This window comes from Gymnogyps californianus, chromosome 4 (assembly GCF_018139145.2).
Source record: "Gymnogyps californianus isolate 813 chromosome 4, ASM1813914v2, whole genome shotgun sequence".
In the NCBI taxonomy this organism is placed as follows: Eukaryota; Metazoa; Chordata; class Aves; order Accipitriformes; family Cathartidae; genus Gymnogyps; species Gymnogyps californianus.
The window spans coordinates 41729341-41749721 of NC_059474.1; the positions used below are offsets into that span (position 1 = coordinate 41729341).

Below are 20381 nucleotides of genomic sequence, written 5' to 3' on the forward strand. Positions count from 1 at the left end.
AGGTAGATCTGTATGAAATATTTTCATGCAAAGAAACTATGAGAAAAAAAGGCTGAGAAGTTCAAAGCTTGGTCTGATGGCTTCTTCCCTCCTCCCAGAGCAAGAGAGATCAACTGTATTAAGAGGAAATTATTTCTGTATGAGTCTCTCAAAGGCTTTGGAGCAATATTTTTCAAAACCTCAGGCACGCCCTGTTCCAATCCTTGTTCTTACTTTGACACAATAACACCATTGTAGATAAGGTCACAGACTAGTGCCCAAAGTGTATAAAATTAAAAAGTACTTAACAAATCTGTATTGAAACTATGCTTACCCATGGAGGTTCCTTGTGCTGTCTGCATGCCTTCTGCAAACACTCTGCAGTGTAACTTATTCTTAAAAGGAAAATCTCATTTTTGAGACTGAAGCAACTGAGTAATAATTAATCTGTGACTATCGGTCATACCAGTTATGTACCACTGCTGCCACGTATATTATTTTGAAAGACTGGGTTGAAAAGGAGTAGGTTGCCCACTGCCACCAAAAAGAGTAAAATCCCAAATATATTTTGCAAATATATGCACATTTCTCCTTGAGTACCTTAGTTGGGCTACTTAAAAACCCTTTAGACACCTCCAGAAAGAAGAGGATTTCTTAAAAAAACTTAGCCTATCAACGAGATAACACAGAAACTGAGTAATCAAAGTGCACGTACATGCATGGAAACGTGTACGAATTCTTTATGTATAATATATAGAAAGCAGGTGCGTACTTTAACATTCTGGCCACTACTTTGATCCTCATTTAAAAAAAAGAAAAGCTAGATGCGGAATGGAGATACAGTTGAGTTGACATTTGTATTTTTCCATGGAAAATATTTTAGAAGTCACTGTTGTTGCCATATTACGTTAGACAAATGTAAACATCGCCACTGCATACCTCATGAACATCCAAAGGATGGAAAACTTCTCAGCATAGCACAAAACATTGCAAGGAGGGGCAATCCTCATGCTTGCAAGACACATGGGGGAGCTACTCTGCTCTTTTTCTGATTCTGGAGGACTGGAATAGAGTCTATTCACCATGATCTAAGAAAGATTTAGACAGATGGGAAAGCAACAGGAAGTGGAGAAAATGTAAAAAACATCACCTTCAGGAAAGGTTTTAGGAGCTGCATTTGTTTAGCCTAGAAAAGAGCAGATGGGGCAAATGATGGGGGAGCATCAGTTTGAGTGATTGGCTCCAAGAACCTTTGAGCCTTCACCAGAGCTCAGAGACGTATTCTTCTAAAACTTGGCCAAGCCCAGTTCTAGGGTATTTTTTCTTTTTTCAATACAATAACAATTGCTGTAGATGAGGTAAAACACTAGCATTTCATACACACAACCAGATGCAGAAACCCAGCACTGAGCAGCCCCACAGTACAAAGGGTCACGTTAACTGAAGAAAAGGATGAAAGGTAATTAGTTCTCAACAACCCTACCTTCATTTTCATATCACCCAGCAAAAGAGACAGGAAAGAATAATGAGGGGAATAGACTTTAATTTTGTATTTTTAAAGTTTCATGTGAAATACCTACTCCAAGTATAATTTTTCTGAGAGTGTTCAATCATTTCTCAGTGCACTTAAATTTACATCGTATAAATAAAGATTACTGGCCTAATACAAAATTAAATGATACATCAGTTCTGTTCTTAGAGCATGCCAGCTAATTAAAATGGAGCTGCTAACAATTGCCATTAATAATTGGGGTATATGTATGTGATTCAGAATTGTAAAATGACCGTGAATACACTCCACATCCAATGAATGCCTATTGGATTAAAGAGCTTTCATAATTTTGTCTCGATGGCATCGCTCCATCCCATTCTCAGTCATTTGGACTATGCGGTAAATGTGTTCAATCCATTTCTGGAAAAGGTTTGAGCTGAAGCTACATTTAGTTCCTTCACTGCTGGAATCTGTCTCCCCTGTTCTTTATTTCCTCTCCTCTTCCCTCTGCTCCTGAAAGGTTTCCTTCAGTTAGTTTTTCCTCTGGTGTGTTGCAGCTTACTTGTTAGCTCATCCTTTTTTTTTTGTTTTATCCTTCCTTTCAACTGCAGAGGGGTCATGGTTTGTTTTTCATTTTCTTTTTGTAATACAGGCATTTCAGTCAAGTCTGTGCTTTTGTTCTCTGGCGTTTCTGTGTGGCCTTGGCAGTTGCTAGAAATTGAACTGAGCTGTCGTGCTGCTGCCAGAGCCATGGGGAATGTTCTGCCGAGCACCAGCACCACACGGCCTGCAAATCCCCTAAGATGCTTTCATGGACAAAGGAAGGAAAGCAGAAGCACAGTAAGGAGAGGCTTTTTTCTCATTTATACATCAATATGCATTTGAACTGCGTTGTCTCCAGTCACACAAGACAATGGATTTCAAATTTTTGAGGTTATGAGTTACAACTAGCAAAGAAATAGCTAGTGATCCTAATACACTCACATTTCCAACATTTGTAATTGTGCAATTGTAGAGACTGAGGATGAACAGGAGACAGATTTTAACACCCATGCAGGTAGGGCATTGAGTTGCTACATACAAAGCTTATTTGCTCAACCTTAAATGCTATCATTTGTACACACAGATAAGTGTATGGGAAAAGCATGCTTTTGAGGAGTCTGTTTGGACTAACAAGGACGGTTAGCAGCGATCTTAAAGGCTGTTTCAGAATTAAACACATTCTGAAAAAAGCATAGGATACTATATGTAAGTCATTATGCATATTTAGTTCTTGAAATGCCATCCTAACACACGTTGAGACGTAGATGCTAAGACTATGGGCCTTGTAGTCCTTATAGAGAGCAGATGAGGTGTAAAAGCACGGAGAATACAAACTCTAAGGGGTCTGTTTTCTCCCTCTTCTACACTGGAAGTGTCTGAGCAAGGATGTACAGGCTTCTCAGTGCTGCACCGATGATTGGGAAACAAAGATGTGTCACCTGAGCAGGATTTCTGCTGATGTACTGACTTCTGTGCTTTAAATGAGGTAGCAAGCCATAAGGTGAAATCACTGGGTAAGCCTAGATACAGTAATCCTTGGGTTTTACAAAAAGCAGTGAACTTACATTAAAACTACAGCTCGCTTTCTCTAAGTTAGCCAGCCCGTGTTAAAAAGACTTTTCTCCAGAGTAGGCCAGGCCTTGAGAAAGAAGTAGCTTAGCTTGCTGGCACTGCGATGGGGAAAGAGGAACGTGATGTAAAATAGGAGCTGGAACACAGGAGGATAGAGGGCCTGAAAGCCTACACCTTAGGTTTGAAGAAGACACCGTTACCTCTTGACATTTGAAGCTGCTGATTTGATAGACAGGTATTCAAGGAGGGGAGGGGGGGAAGAGTGTTTTTTGGACACCTGTCAAGAAAGGAAGAAAAAAAAAAAAAAAAAAATCTGGGGTTCCCAAACAGTGTATACATATTGCAGAATATATGGTCTCCCAGATAACTTGACCTCTGGTTAAATTAATGTTGGACTTTTGCAGAAAGCCAGCAGTTATATGATTTAATACACTCCCCATGGGAGAGGCAATTTAAGATGGTCTAGCACTACACTCTCAAAAACATAGTATTTGTCATTAGTACACAAGCATGGAATGGAAACTGGAAAGCAATGGATGTGTTGATTACCATGATAATCTTCTTGTCAGAAAAGCAACAGTCTTCTGAGGAAAAGGAAGAGTCGCAGGCCATTGATACAACCTGCTAGGATTAATTTTGAGATTTTTGAACATTTTGGCAGGAGCTGTGTAATGCACACACTAGCATGCTCCATTTTAAATGGAGAAAAAACCAAGACAACCTCCCCCCAACACCCTTGTACTTTAAAGCAAAGTGAATTTCCCCCTTCCTTTTAAGGGAATGTATTTTAGGCTGAAAAAGAAATTACAAGGGGAAATTAAAGCTTCCCAGGGTCCAGCGGTTATATTGACCAATATTCTTTGATAATTCTAAAACTCTACAACGTTGTTCACAGGCAAATGAGTTCCTGCAAGATCTGCTGTTGAGGTAGTGGGTGATGTGCTCACTCCTGCAGCCTTGCCCTGCCTGCACTGGAGCCAGGCTGTCACCCAGGGACACTTCAGCCTTCCTGGGTGCAGAGAGGGGTGGGCCAGTGAGGGAGAGGCACTCCCAGGGGTCCTGGGAGCTACTCTGCATGCTCATCACGGCACAAAACCCTCTGCACCAAAAGCAAAAAGTGGGAAAGCGTAGCAATCTAGAGACAACTTTATGTTCAATATGGTCATCTGTCTAGAACGATGAATGTGGAGATGGTGCTGGGACTATCCTTAGGGTGCCCCAATACAGCAACAAGAGAGGCACCTTGGTGCTGTCAGTTTATATAATACTTTCCATACATCTGACATAATGCCTCAAATAAGAAAGTGGCTGTAGCTCTTAGAAGACATTAGCAATGTTCATTTATGTTGCTTTTTTCATTTGAGCAGCCCTTAAAGTCAGTTTTAGTGCACTGCTTACATTCTCAGATAACCCTAGGGCCATCAATGTCTACAGATCAAATATGGAAAAATGAGCCACCTTTTCTGTCAACTGATACATAGTAATTTTAAAAGTATTTATCCTTTGTGTGAGCCGTAAAAAGGAAAAGTCGAAGTTAAAAGAAGTCACGCACTGCCAAAGACCTCACTGAAGAAACAGGGGACTCTGTTATTCAGTGCAATACTGATCCCGATGAAAGAATTTGAACAGCCCAGCAGCACTTGGTCTGTGCAGGGTGGGGAATAGCTGATTATATGGCTTTTGTACAACAGACGTGTGGCACTTGGTGGGCCGAGATTGACTCATTAAGGGTACGAGGATGATACTTTAAAAAAAGAAAGTAATCAAAAGAGAAGTTAGTGAGTTCTTAGGCTTTAATCCTTCTTCAAATGTGCTACTTAACTTCATGGGTGACATTTTCATGTCAGTGCTGTAAAACAGTTCTGTAAAATCCACGAGTTCGGGACTGAGAAAGGAGTATTTTCAGGTCCTACAGCTTAGCACTGCTGCAATGACTGAGAGACTTGCTGTGTATTAAATCATTGAATAACAAGTTCATGTAACAGCAAGTGAAACCAAGCTTAAACATTTCCCTTTTGACTGAGTAAAACAAATTATTTTTTTTCATATCACCTTGACTAGAGGAGTCATGAAGTCTAAAATAAATGACAATGGCTGACATTATGTGATTGATTTACTGTAAAATGTGTTTTCAAAGATATTGTTGGGAGCTGTGATATCCGCACAATATATTCATGCTGGATCACAGCTTGTAGATTCGTGACTACTTCCTAAGAAAACATTTGGTGTGCAAATCTCACCTAATGCAGCTATTGTTTTAACTTCCTTCAACAGGATTTCAAATACACATTACAAATAAATTATTCTGTCTCAGAAAGAGCATGGGATGGATATTACTGTTTTCCAACTGGTAGTATACTTTCCAGTACATTTGGAAGGGTAAGAACAAAACCTAATTGAAAACTTTCCTTTTTCCACCGTGGGAGAGGAAAGAGTACAGTTATCTCACCCAGACACAGAACTGACAGTCTCACTATCCTTAATCTGTCTGGATTCACTGTTACATTGCTTTACTGCACATATTTCAGACATTACAAGGCAGAACAGAATATCAAGGGAACATACACCCTGCCAGCTACAAAGGACAAAAGGCACACACATGCAGAAGAGATAAGGCCATGACAAGTGTAGCGAAGAAGATTGTTTTTTGTTTTTCAAATTTCCTTCTTTTCCATCATGAACTGACTTTGTCAAGAAATGTAAGAGTCAGATTTTAAATAAATGCGTTTGCAAAAAAAGAGGTGTTGTGCAGAGGCTGTTTATGAGATGTCTGCTTTCACACCACATGCTTTTACTAGCTAGATATCAAAATACTGGAGCCAAAAATTGTCTGAGTACCTCATTGTTTATTCTTTCTCAGACTGGCATAGGGAAGCAGATGTGAAGTCTTTCCAAGTGGAAGCAGAGAGGGTACTAAATGACAGTCAGTCTTGGCACAGACTTTTGGCATGTATAATCAGCAAGGTTTCTAGAGCTGCTTGATTCTTACAAAGCAATAACACACAGTCTGTTTTCCTCTTTCAGCTTCTAATTATGACAGCCATTGACCTTCAAGTTTGTTGAAGTTCCTTGCAAGTGCCAACAAATTAATTAAAACTTCACAGGAATGTGACAGTCTCAGGAAAAAAACAGAGTAGTAGGGCTGAAACTTTTCTTCTTGTTATTTTAGAGAAAGTACATTTTAAAGGCAAAAGAAAGCCTTTGGTCTTCACTTCCTTCCTAAGAACTGAGTAAGTGCTTTTAAGGTACAGATTTGATACCACTGCTATGATCTTTGATTTACTTTTTAAAAGTCTTGCTTTTATGCAAAGAATATATTAATATTGCTGTGAAAAGAATGAATACCTGAATCACAATCTCTTCCACTTAGACCCTCTGATTGAGTTAAGGATTGTTCAGCTGGCCAGAGAAATTACACATCTCATGATCACAGTCCTCCAAGGACGCACATGTATACATGTGGAAGATGGTGAAGGAAGATCATAGTAGCAGTCACAGGACCCCAGTCCAGCCTGACTTCTACTGATAAACGCCTTACCTCTTGATATACATTAATCCCATAAAGTGTGGGCAGCAGCATCAAAGATAGAAGAAACTTTAAGAACAAAGGAATTCATTATTGCCGAGAAGTAGCAAAGACTAAAACACATATAAATTGAAGTTCCTTTGAACATCTGCAACTGGTAGCTTATAAAGAAAAATAAAGGACTGCTACTACCGCAGAAAGTTATTTTTAAAATTTCACAGTGAGGTAATTTGCTTTTTTAAAAAGAAATTCTGGAGAACAGTAGAGGCCCCTCTGTTTAGAAATCCCCTGCATGGTCCAGCCTTGACCACTGGGGATATGTAGAGGTGTGAGGGGTCTTACCAAATGTTTTGGTCAAAGTTTCAACTTCATCCTTTGGTTTCACATATAAAAGATAATTGTCTGAGAGCCCCAAGAACATCCCCAGCAAAATCAGAGAAGGCTAGAACTCATAGTACAGATATTCCTATGGTTTTCAAAAAAGTAGCACAATACACTGAAAGAGCAAGGCCTTCTTTCTAAATCTTAATGAATTGAGAGGAAAAAGCCCTCTGCATGCCACCTTTCCATGGAGTGAATCCTCTGTAGTTCCTACGGGTAAAAGGCCACTGCAATTTTTCAGAGCAGCTACGGCAGTAATTTCCTGTCCCTGCACTCTTTGTGCTTTCATTTCTTCTACACAAAACAAACTGTCAAAGCAAGGTGTGCTACGGCTCTGCTCTTCAGAGAGGTCTGAATGCAGAACGTTTTTGATCACGGGTGGAGAGTTCCAGTAAGCTGTTTGCTCCCCCCCTGCTCTGGAGCGATGCTCGGATATTGGCTTCTCTTTGGTGGTCTCTCCCTCCCCTCATCCCCCAAACGAGAAATTGCATTTGTCTGCTACTGGTACTTGGTCATGACAGCACCTACAGAATGCAGACCACAAGCTGAGCAAAACCAGTCTTTTTAAAAGAAAATATCCAGGCTTCACTTGTCACACTTGCACATGTGAGCAAAACAGAGCAAGCCTAACTCCACCTACATACAATTGTCCTTGTAAGAACAGGAGGAGGTACATAAGTGGATATGCAAAAAACAAGTGTTGACCTCAGACCTCCTTTTTATTAAGGTGATTCTCAGCATCTAAAATCATCTTGTGACATGCAATAACGAGTGCTACATACTCTTTTCCACATTCTTGTCCTTGTTGTGCATGCATCTTATGGCCTGTACACACAAAATTGTAATGAATTATAAAAGGGACAATGACAGTTCTAAGACATGACAGTTTCTCATTTTAATGGCTAGTCCAGGGATTTTTCATATTACTGTGAACTCCCTTAATAACATTACTTATCATAGGAGCTAAATCTAATTTCATAATTTTAATTTCCTGCAATGTAAAATGTTAGACTAATTTAAATTTGATCTAATTTGTGTATTCCTCACCTCCCCCCAGGCAGCAGGTGGAGGCTCCACAGGAGGGTAATATTTGGGGACATCCCAAGCCACTGCAGCCATGAACCACTTGAAATCTTTACATTTAAGGTGCTTGCGAAGTTCCTTCTGGGCAGAGATATCACCAGTTGAGAGATGTCTGTACTCAGGCCGTCGCTGGTAAATGTACTCTGCAAACTCATCCATCCATGTCTCTGCCACGCGCTTCAGGTTCTGTGCAGCAGAAAAAAGCAATCATTAATTTCTTCATGCTTTGAGTGAATGATATTTCTAACGGGGAGAATTAAACAAAAAAAAAGTTCAGTAGTCCACACAACTTTTAAGCTTAACTGGTCTAATTTCTCAGTCTTAAAACATGGAAAAATACCAGTAAACGTATGCTATCTTCATTACAGTGTTGAGCAAACACTATAGAGTATTAAGTACCCTGCTTTCCTGCTGACTCTATAAGATATGGTCTTCTGTCTGTTGAACATCTTATTTTGCTTCATATTCTTTATGCATCTTCATACGGGATTTTGATTAATGATGGATGTTGAACAGAAATTTTCTCTCAGCTGCTCACATTGGTACCTGTGTTTTTTTCCTTTTAGTTCAGAACATGCTAATGTGCATGAATGGTTCAAATTATTCCTTCTGATGCATTTGGCTTTGCATTTGAAAGGCATCTGAATTTTCAGCTGTCACCTAGCAATTCCTACCTAAATTTTAGGGTCAGGTCTTACATGCGCAGGTATGGGGGCAAACAGTCATGAGCTTGCTCTGCCCCCCCATCTCACAGCAGGTTTTGCACTACCTTTGGACTGGAAGCTTCGCTGTGTTGGCGTGCTAGTAAGTCTGTGCAAGAGCATAGCACATAACCCTGAAGTGGAGCTGACCTGAAGCAAAGCAGCTCATGGGACAGGTATGGCAACTTGTGGCTTTCTCCACTCATTCTAAGACTGTTTCTGTTCCATGAAACCCAGTTCTGGCTTATGTCCCACAAAGTTTATTTTTGTTGGCATTTTACAGGAAGCAGAATTACCTGTTTTGTTGCATAAGAATGTATTCAAATTATAATTAATTAAATTAGCTGACCCAAATTATAAAACAAAAAAAAAAACTTGTAAGGAAAAATCCTGAATAGATGAGACTGAAGAGATATATTTTATTGTTATTTAATGTCATGGAGTCTAAATAGGCCAGGGGCAAATTTTTCTGTATTTTTGTTTGTTTTTAAAATTCCTCCTGCAACTCAATTCACACAAATTTATATGCAGATGTTGTAGTGGAGTACAGGCTTAGTCTACTCTGCATTTCCACAGCTGCCCAATAACCTCTTATCCCACCAACAAAGCAACATCTCACTGGATGACACTGAGACACTAGGGTGTTCTTATTGCTTTGTTTGTAAAAACAAGCTCATCAAGTTTTGTAATATTCTTTTTATAGAACACTAACTGCAAAATGCTGAGATTCACTCTGTAATAAGCTGGAGGACAATATACATCTGATTATCATCAACATAAGGTAATGTTTCTTCTCAGAACATTCTCTGCATCTAAGTAAGCCTGATTTGTACTCTGATTTGCTTTCAAGATTCATTTGAAAATTCCTTTCCTGAATTTTATTAATCCATGCAAACTAAATGTCTCTGAACTAATAAGGCTTATCTGAATACAAAGACAGCATGATACAGAACAAACGAAGTAGTTTTAGCTGACACTGCAAGATAAGTTTCTATGTACTTTCTCTCTGTGAAGCAATTACGTTAAAACCTGCAGGGATAAAGCAAGTAAAATTAAAGCAGTATAAGAATTCACAACACTTATATCCCTATTAAAAAATGGCTCGTGCCCCACATAAGGTTGACTTCTGTTATAATTTCATGAAAATCTAAATTACTTTACAAGAAATTAGAATTCAGGAATACAGGAACTGGGTAGGACAAAGAAAAAAAGAACAAATTCAAGAACAACATCTAAATGACAACCCCACCTTTCCGGCAGAAACCCTGTAACACAAAAATCTCCTGACATGTAAAAATACTATGTGATGAGACTTTGTAGATGAGGCCAAAATATGATTAAGCACGTTAAAGTAAGAAGCCAAAATCATGAAAATAGGTGTGATCTTTCTAGCAGATCTTCCACTGTAATGCTGTACACCTCATTTACTACAATGCAAATGCAGTTTAAGACTGTTCTAGAAAATATCATACTATTTTTTGCAATCACTTTATCTGATAGTGCTATTGTCGTATTTAAAAACCATACTGTAAAAAGAACCATACAGTAAAAGTATAGTAAAAAAATTCTCTTAGGAAAGAAAAATTCAAAGTAACTCCAGCAGCGACTTACCCCATCAATATTAAGAGTAGGCTCTGCTGGAGTTTTCTCTTCAGTTATTTGGCTGCACTAAAAACTGCATTCTGCTTTAGATGATTATAACTGAATAAACAGGAGTCCAACAGAAATCTTGATATTATACCTGGTCACTACCTCAAAATTCTCATTCACCAGTCAAAAACTCTTTGTTTTCCAGTAAGTCCTTTATCACTGTTTGGGTTTTGTGTGTGTGTAAACCCACCAAAACATTGCATTAAAAAAAAATAATTCAGTTCTTCCCACCATTCCCTAAGTATCAGGTAAGACACTTTAGACAAATCTATTTAAAACTTTGTTCCCCAGTTCTTCCAAGACCATTCTCTCCATCATATGCTAAAAAACTTCCCAAACCTTGCCAGATCCTGTAACAAACCTATATATTATCCTTAGCATGTTTATACATTGCTGTCATAAGCTGAACCCTTATGAGGCAGCCCTTTGAATTTCAACAGGTTCCCTTTTAAAAATATAACCTCTTGATTTGCTAGTTCTAAATCTCCAGACTGTTTATGAACCTGACTGCAAGGAACTCTCTGTCCTGGAGTAGTGGGAAGCTCTTTCTGAAGCTGCCAGTTACTAGGAAGCAAGCACTCAGCATCCAAACACTTTAGTTTTAAAGAGGTTTGTTGACTTCAGTTAGCACGGGTTTCTTATCCTTATTATCACTATGCAAGCTCAGTAATCACCACAGTTCCTTTTAACATGAACGTGTACAGACTAGTAGTAAAACTTCAAATTGCAGTTAATCCCCATATTTGAATTGAATGCAGTCAGGAAGAGATGCTGTCCTGAAAGCTAGTCTGGTGCAACCTTGCACAATAAAGGCAAACATTGTTTACATTCCTATGTAGAACATGCTAACCTAGCATGTTCCTGGAGCAAAAATACAGGCTGTCCAAGAGGAGATAAGTGAGCTCTCATAAGCTGAAGATCCCCATTCTGTGGCTGTCTAACAGTATGAAAAGTTGACCTATGCGAAGAACCTCCTAGGAACATAACTCTTCTCTGCAAATTATGTCAGTGAGCTGCTGGTCTTTTATTCACCTTACCACAACAGAAAGGTAGAGGAGCACAACCAAAATGAGAGCGCTCGTCTCTGAACACTTTAAGGCCTACCAATCAAGTGACTTACTGTAAGGTAAGGATGTGATTTCAAGTCTTTTACAAGTCTCCCCGAGTGGCCCTTCCCACAATCTGGGTGAATGTCTGACATGGTGGAGAAAGGAGGACGGTCACTTCCTCCTTGCCTGAGCCTTAGGTGAGACTAAACACAATCTGAGCATGTCAACATATTAAGCCCCACCAGTGGGAACGGTTATGAATAGCTACCAAATCTTCACCGAGTCCAGCTGTAAAACAGCTGCTAAGCAGTTCGACTTTGTTAGGACTTTATCATGTGTGTATTTATACTGCCGCAGAACTTAAAAGTCAAAGGAGTTTAAGAGCCTACCAGATTAGGTGGCATTTTGTGAACATCTTATAGCACCATTTAAGCACTCCAGTCTCACAGTGAAGCTAATCTACAAAGAATTTAGAACAAACAAAATAAGAGTTAGATCTGAATCTTCTTGATTGCTGTCTCTGTTATTTTTTGCGTAATCTTCTAAAGAAAAATCCTTTAAATGCCAGTTTCTCAAATGGCATCAAATATCTTTATCAATAAGAAGAATCTATTTTGGGATATCTTTGTGGTAGATCACACTTGCTTGGATTCAATCTGAACACCTCATCTAAATGCATATGGAAAGGAAAAATGAAACATGTTTCTACAGCTGAAAACTGCTGTAGCTTAGCTTGGTTGTCAAGTTCATTGCAAGGTTACAGATGTCCAGATTGGTTACCCTGGTCTTTTAATAAAAAAAAAAAAGAAAAAGAAAAATCAAATAGGAGCAATTAAATGAAGATCAACTAAATGTTAACCAGTTACATGAATTGACACACAATGTAAGGAAGTCACAGGGACTGTAGATGGACATCTGAGTAGTTTCTCAGGACCTATTCATGACAGACCAATGATAATTTGTTCTCTCTCTTGTCATTTTCAGCGAAAAATTTCTGTATGAGAATAAATAATGCCCACTGATATTTCAGTAGATGCGTATTTCTATATGTAAGGTTGTGATAGCTGTCACCAAGAAGCTGTGAGATGCATACAAAAGTGATGGCAACCACACTAAGACTGACTCATCAGCGGTCATCAGTTGCCCATGTACGCATTCTTGATATAATTAAGTTTTGTGCCACTGTTACAATTTTACTCTGTGGTAAATCCTTTACCATCGGGCTTACATTTAGACAAGTTTTCTTTAAGTTTGTATGAACTCACACATTTAAGACTGTGACTTTGTTTTGTATTTTCACTCAGTAATAGTCTACAAGGTAGTAAGTTACAATGTCACTGATACTTGGACTTCAATAAAAGAGTTTAAATCAACTTGACTGGAGAAAGAAAGAGATAAATGAGGACTTCTCCACTTGAAAAAAAGAAATTTTTCATGGACCATTTTGTCCCTTTCACTTTCTTCAGTGAGTAGGGAAGATACATCTCTCTGATCAAACGACTGTCCCTTCTTCTTAAGCATGTAAGATCATCTGTCATTTTCAAGAGACGTGGTATTACTCAAATAAATGCAGTGAGGAGAAAGTAGATGCTGGCCATGAGAATGGAAAAGTGGAGTGATGCAGGGACATGTCAAAGGACAGATTCATAAATATTCCCTCTAAGGAAGGTTTAACTAGATTGGTCCCTAATACGAGAGGGGTAGTTCCACATTTAATAACTGTGGCTGGTGTGCTGGCTTGCAATGACAGCATTGATAAGAGAGCTACCTAGCTGTACTCTATTCTGCGTTGTGAGCCTGCACAACTCCATCCTCTAGTTGCATCTTTTCCAATTGACATTCTAGATGTAGCAGTTAAACTAATATAAAAATGTAATTCCTGTTTTCAGTTTCTCCAGATGTTCTAAAGTAGATTTTTGTTATCCAGTGGCACTAAAGCAGCACAATGGTTTTATTATTTGTTTCATTTCACCAGCATAACCTGTTTTTTCCGCTTTTGTGCCTATCTATCTCACTGTTTGCATGAAACCAAACCTTACCCCAATCCACAGACTTTACTTTTGTCAATATTAAACTACTACAAGAACATTTGGATCCTGTAACGAGTTCCTGTTGTCCTACATTTAATCTGAACATTTTCCAGGAAGCTGGATGTCACCAGCTGGTGTAGTCTTATTTGTCATGATAGTCATTCCTCTCATCAGCCCGGACATCAAAAATCACTTTCAATTACACCAATCAAATATGAATCACCACAGCACATCTGAGGCCTGACTGTATTTCAGTTGTGAAATATAAGAGAGGATATGACTGTTTATTTGCTAAAAATAACACAACAGTCCCTGCAACAACTGACATATTAATCTCTTTTCCTTCCTAGTAAAACTCCAGTGGGGTTATTTTCACCCCACCTACATCATCTTCCTAATTTAAATGTTTTTTATTGTTTGTTTTGTGAAGCACAGTGTTGTTGCTACTTCAAAATGGGTGCCCTGTTTACTTCTATAAGCTGCTGTATTTCATTTGGCTGGAAATAATATAATATCCAGCTTGTTTTATGTAAAATGTATTTAAAAAGCACATTGGGATCCAGCCAGCCAAGACAACTACACTTTATGTTCCTCTGGAATACAGGTAGCATAATGTCACAACAAATCATCACGGAGCAGGAGAACAAAGTATGACTGGAGGAGCCCATCCAACAAGTATGGATTAATATGACAGAGGCAGCAGGGTACAAAAATCCAGAGCACTGACAAGGAGAAAAACGGTACCCTCATTTTCATGCAAAGGTCCTTCCATCAGTGTCGGAACAAAACCATTTCTCATTTCTGTGTGTTTCTACAGTGAAAGCACAATAAAACATTTCCTGGACACTAATTACAGCTTTGTGACGTTCAGGTCTCAATATCTAAGCTGCCCACATCAGTTAAGTCTAAATGGGGGTTTTCATCCCTTTCCCCTTCTTGCCTAACTCCCTTTTAACTTAGGCAGTGCTAGTGTTCATCAATCTTTCCCCCTCTTGGGTATCTTGTTTTCGTCCTTTACACTTAACTGTTTAAAACTTAACTGGGTTTCATTCCAGCAATGGTTTGTATTTGTGTAAAAAAAACCCCAACCAAATAAAGAGATGTCTGCAGGCATAAAATAAATGCTTCTCCATGGAAGACAGTATGCTAACTAGGTGGCAAAGCTGGTGGTGTGTATAAATAAATCTTGTGAGAGTTAGCACAGCTGGCAGAGAAGCAAGAGACTATTTATTCTCAGCCTGTAGTTTGCAAATACCTAGAACTGAAATTCCACAGATGTCATCTGAAGACAGCCAGGATTTCATTCTCTCTATGAAGGTTTGCATCTCCACCGCAAAAAAAGTTTCAGACCTACACATTGGAAAAAAGTGAAGAAAAGCCAAAAAACCAGCCCACTGACTAAAGGCTACATCTCTGCTCGCTGGCTCGCTTGAGGCCAGCCTGTGGGGCTTGGAGGGCAGGGATGGGCATGGTCCCCGTGAGGATGCTGCCTGCCCCCAGCTCTGCGGCTGCAGGTCTCTGCAGGCTGGCTGTAGGGGAGCTGCGGAAAGCGGAGTGACGGTGTAACAACATCTCCGCAGATTTGTTGGCTACTGCCATGCTCGCTTTACAGACCCATACTCTGTGGGTGCGTATAGACCATACCCCACCTCCACAGCTAAGCCTGGAAGAGAGTTCAGGGGTTTGATTCCAAATAGATTTCTTTAGACATGTAGCTTGGGTTCCAGTGCTAGCCTATTGAACGAATCCTGGAAAGCAGCTACCACCACTTTGATGTTGTTATTGTCCAGAAACATCTAGTTCTCCATCTTCTTTGTATTCCTTTTGGATAGCTAAGCTATCCAAATGCTGTCCTGTTGCATTTATTATCTTAAAAGCAAAACTTCTATTCAGATTGGAGAAAATATAAAAAATTAGCATTTAAAAAAAATTACTTTGACTTTCTTGTATTCAAGGATTAGAGGATATTAATTTGAAGATTTTCTTTGGCAAGTGCTCTGTTTGAGATCTTAGTTTAATTAATTTTAATGATGAATTTATAAATCTGCTAAGCGAAAAAAGTTAGAATGGAAACTTAAAAGCTGTATTGTATAATCATCATTATTATCATGTATTATAGCTGTGCTGTTGCAAGAAGGTGATTCTTGCTTGATTCCTAAATAATTTGCATATTCTAAGCTGATGTTTCAGCTGCTTACTGTGGCTGCCGAATCATAACTGACTGACTTTGTGCTACAGTCTTTTGTGCTACAGAGGTGATTGCAAAAGTGCCAGCAGTGCTCCCTTAATAGCATGCCACATCTATTGGTTTGCACTCCGGTCACGAGAAAACATAGCCATTACCTAACTGATTCTCATTGGTTCTTTAACTTGCCTGGAAAGTTAAAACAAAATGTTCATGGGCTGCTTTAAGAGAACCCCAAACATTATTTGCAGCTGGAAAAAACCCCACCAAAATGGTCATAATATTAAAGGAAGCTCTGTCAAAACGTGGTCACAGCACCAGATGGTATAGCTACAGCAATTTTCTTTGAAGATCCCTTTCGAAGCCACACGAAAAGGCTGAGCAAATGGTTCAGGTGGGAATCTGAACCCACCTTTATCAGCTGAATTCCTGAACCCAAACTCGTGCAAGTTCCAATTCAGCGACACTGTGTAATGAGGCAAATGTCATCGTGCTTGTGCCTGCTGGGTCAGAGGATCACTGTGCTCTGGGATCCCACGTCCTGGTGTGCAGGGAGGAATTCAACTTAAGGTTAGGATTCACCACGCTGCTGGGTTAGCATCCAAACTTGAACTTCAGTGGGATTGCCCTTCCCTTCAGAAAGGCCTAATGCTCTAATGTTCTGTAGTTAATGCTAAAATGGTGTGTAAAATACCTGCAAACGAAAAAAATTTCTGTAGATATATTTTGAAATTCTGAGTTCATCTCTGCATATCCTATGGAACAGTGAGCTTTTATTGATAAATTTCTTATGGCTTTTATAGAATCACAAATAGAAAAAAAAATCCCCCCCAAATAGGAAACTAAATAAAATAAATAATGAACTGAGATACACCTACAAGAAAACACTAATAATATTTTAAAGTCTAATTTCATAGGTAACTGGCTAAAAGAAAATGGCTTAGCTAGAATTGTTAAAAAGGAAGCAACAGTCAAGAATACCACAAAGCAACTAAAATAATCCACTAAAAAAATTCAGAAGTTTTTAATAAGGCAACATCTTGCATAGGACTTTAAGATTTGGGGGTTCGCTTTCTATATGTCTTACCTAAAACAAACAGGCAAAATCAGTTATTAGTCACTGCAGTTTTGTGCAGAAGTTGACAGGTTTGGAATGAATGAATAATTATGTGGTGCTTCCACATTATAACGTGGAATCAGTATTGACATCTGCATGCCCATTAATCTTTCTTTATGTGCAATTACCTGTAAATTGGACACTGACTGCATTTGGCAAGAAGCAACATCTTAAGACATCTCTAGACAAAAATATTCAGCTTTTTTATCTGCATTTGGTTGTCACAGTCGGTTTTATAAATCTACTACGCATGTTTACAGCTTGCTTTATTTTTGCTCTGTACCACCAAACAGTTTTACTGACAGAATGTTTCACATGTGGATGCTTTTCAATTTATGGAGTATGCGTCAGCAAAAAATATGCATAGGCCTTGCAGGTCTTGAGTGACAGATAAGAAGGTAAGAAATATGATAAGAAGGACATGGAAAATTAATGTCACGATACATACTATTGCGTGTGGTACACTAATGGTTATTTAGTGATGGGGAGGCGGAACAGAGTTTTTGACAAGTCTCTCATTTAATAAAGCGTATGTGATCCTCACGCCAGGTCACAGCTCTTTAAAAAGATATCTAGATTGGTCAGGCGTTACGTAGCTGGCTGAAACTGTGTGTTGAAACTTGCTGCTAAAAGATACAGAGAGGTGAAATCCCAAGGGAAGGTAAAATGCTCACTTTAAGCATTATTTGTTAAGGGCAAACATAAACTGAAACAGCTTGAAAGGAAACACATGGCATGATTTGGGCTATGCCTGAATTTGTCTAGAAGCTCTGTCCTCTTCCTAACTCCATTCTCCGTATCCCTTGTGCTGCTGCTGTGGGATAGGATGGGAAAATCTGTCATTCTTTAACACAGTATCTGCACAAGGGGAAACTCTCCCTTGATTAATGAAGGGGCTCTTGCAGTCATTTATACAATCACAGTTGGGCTTCCTAGGGCTCATTCCTTTGTTAACTGCATCTCCAGCATCCTCCTTTACATAGCTGAAGATAGAAAAAGATTTAGTAAAAACCTCGGTGGAAACTACTTAGTAATGAAAAGTATTGCTTTTGGCAGCAGGGATAATACTTCCAGATATTCTTGAGTGTGTTATTCATTATATTCTTGAACTAGAGGAATGTTTTAGATAAAACACTCATAAGAGGTAGACGATAATCTTTGGAGGATATAATATAATATTTGGAGGATAATGCAAAGATAGCCGAAATATCCAGGCCACTCCTGTCCATACTCCCCTAGTGTTATTTTGGCTAACGGCTCCATTTGGGGCAGTTTATTTGGAACACAAGTGGTCTGTATCAAAGTGATTGACACACTGAACATGAATATGTCCTTGCTTTTTCTTTTCTGGCTTGGATGAGAAAAAGAGAATATTTTTAGGCTTAATATTACACACAGTTTGATGGGTCAGGGACTAAACTCTCTTCCTTGGCTAATTATTGAGATAGCCCCAAACGCTAAAAGGTACAGAAGATCTTGTGCTCTTGGCAGCCTTGATGCAATGTATCCTAACATCAATGTTTTGGTTTAGAATATTGTACTGGAAAGAAGCTAGGAACCTGAGAATTCAAATTTTCTGTCAGTGATAAATATATGCCAGAAGTTTACCTGAGCATCATGTTTTGGACCCCCACAACACAGAAGAAACTATCCATTATTTGAATGGGAAGGATAAGACCCACCCTGTCAGCACACTAGATCTTTTCCCACAAGATACAGGGCAGTCAGTCTGTGCACGGGCAGAGATTTCATTTTTATAACCGGGAATGTTTTTTGGTAATATTTCACAAGTGACTTATTGAAATCAAGCTAAAATAAATAGTACAGGGAGGTTGCAGGCCGTGGCTACCTGACGGCTCTAAGTACTCACGGTGCCTCCATGAAAGCTAGTTAAGTGTTGAACTGTATCGGATGCTAGTAGTCCAAACAGAAATGATTCTATTTTGCTCCTACAGGTAATGCACGAGACAGCATATTCTCTAATGAGATACTTTGTGCTGTAATAGAGGAAAACAGAGACTGAGGTTTGGATTTCTTATTTCAAGTTGTATGTGATTTTTGGAGGGGATACCATAAACGAAGCAGTTTATTTCAGCCAGTGCAAAAATCTGGATGGGGAAACTCTGATACTACCCAGAGCTATACTGGGGGAAGATTTTAATCTCACAATTTAGTCAGTACAGTTTTTGTCACCACCACTAACACCACCGCTAATCCCATTATTGTATCGTGTGTCGCACTGTCTGCACTGATGCTCTTTTAAGGCAAATCCTTCTCTCTGTCTAGCCAGCTGTCAGGCAGGCAGCACAGACGGCCTCTTTCCTCTGCTGCAGTTATTCAGCAAGCCTTGTCCTGTGGTGCTGAAACCAAGAATATCTCCCCCTTAAAGCAAGAAATTTATTCTTTTATTCATACCACATTTTCATTATTAAGAAAAAATATGATTCATAAAATATTACCCTATGGCAATATACAGACTTTAATATTAATGCCATTTTATTACAAAAAAATCCTCTAAAACAGAAAAAATTAAACTCAAGCATGAATAAATACTAGTATCTGCCTGGAAGCTACATCTGTGCCCTTTGTCTCCCATCTTTTGACATCCCGTGAACATATCCAGAAAGTTATAGAACATTTTCTCTTGGGCAAAAAGCCCCTCATGGATATGGATGTGTTCAGCAGTCTTTGAGAAATGTCTAGAGGTCTTGTAATTTCTCACTCACACGGCTCCAAGCTGGCTGTATTCCACAACCAGGTTTTACACAACAATTAGACAGTCGCTCAAATCATTGTTACTCAGTCCTTTTGCCTCAGAAAACATCCCTTCTGCGAGATTCTGCCTGTTCTGCCGACTGATAAGAAAATGTGCATTCAAATTGGTCCTGCTTGTAAAAACTATGACTGACAACACTATGCAATTTGAGAACCGTAAGCCGTAGGTTATTCCTAGGTTCTTTTGAATCAACATGAAACACGCTTCTGTGCTGAGACATCCAACGCTGTATTTTTAAGCTTCCATTTTATTCTTGGCAATCTTATCTCTGGAAGGCAGCATAACTGCAGCAATTGCACAACTCATTTCAGAAAAATAAAGAAACATTCTTTTTTCCATTTTAATGGTTTACTGGAAACTAGTTCACAGGGAATGAAGAGACTGATGACGAAGGAAAATGAAAAACAGCAAGACCCAATTACTCACCCGTGCTAGGCTGGTTCCAGAAGGGACTTTATATGGGACATACTTCCTGTAGATATGCCCAACTCGAGAGCATGGAACATCAAACATGCCACCTCCGCACATCCACACCTGGAAAGGAGACAGAAAGCAAGTGAAAGAATGATTCCTGGAAACAAATAAGGCAAAAAAGGCACTTTAAGTAATGGGTATGTGAAAATGACACATCGTTCTGTACTGACCCCTCCCACAGTCATAGCGCTGGCCTTCTCGGCGTGCTGATAGCTGGGATTAGGTAACATGGCAGACTCTCCTACCTAGAATCTCACTGCGCAAAAGCAGAGTATGTTCAAAATAAAATCATAAAACATATTTAGAATATCTACCAATGGTCCT

At 39.1% G+C, this 20381-nt stretch overlaps 1 protein-coding gene across 2 annotated transcripts in view; it reads right to left on the reverse strand.

Moving 5' to 3' along the window:
- The window catches only part of GALNTL6 (polypeptide N-acetylgalactosaminyltransferase like 6), a 491552-nt gene that overhangs the window by 15070 nt on the left and 456101 nt on the right, over positions 1 to 20381 (reverse strand). For both annotated transcript variants that reach the window (XM_050896088.1, XM_050896087.1), the window contains 2 exons: positions 20010 to 20117; positions 8040 to 8261 (listed from right to left, as the gene is read on the reverse strand). In XM_050896088.1, the coding sequence (XP_050752045.1) occupies positions 8040 to 8261; positions 20010 to 20117 (330 nt within the window). The remainder of the gene's footprint in view (positions 1 to 8039; positions 8262 to 20009; positions 20118 to 20381) is intronic.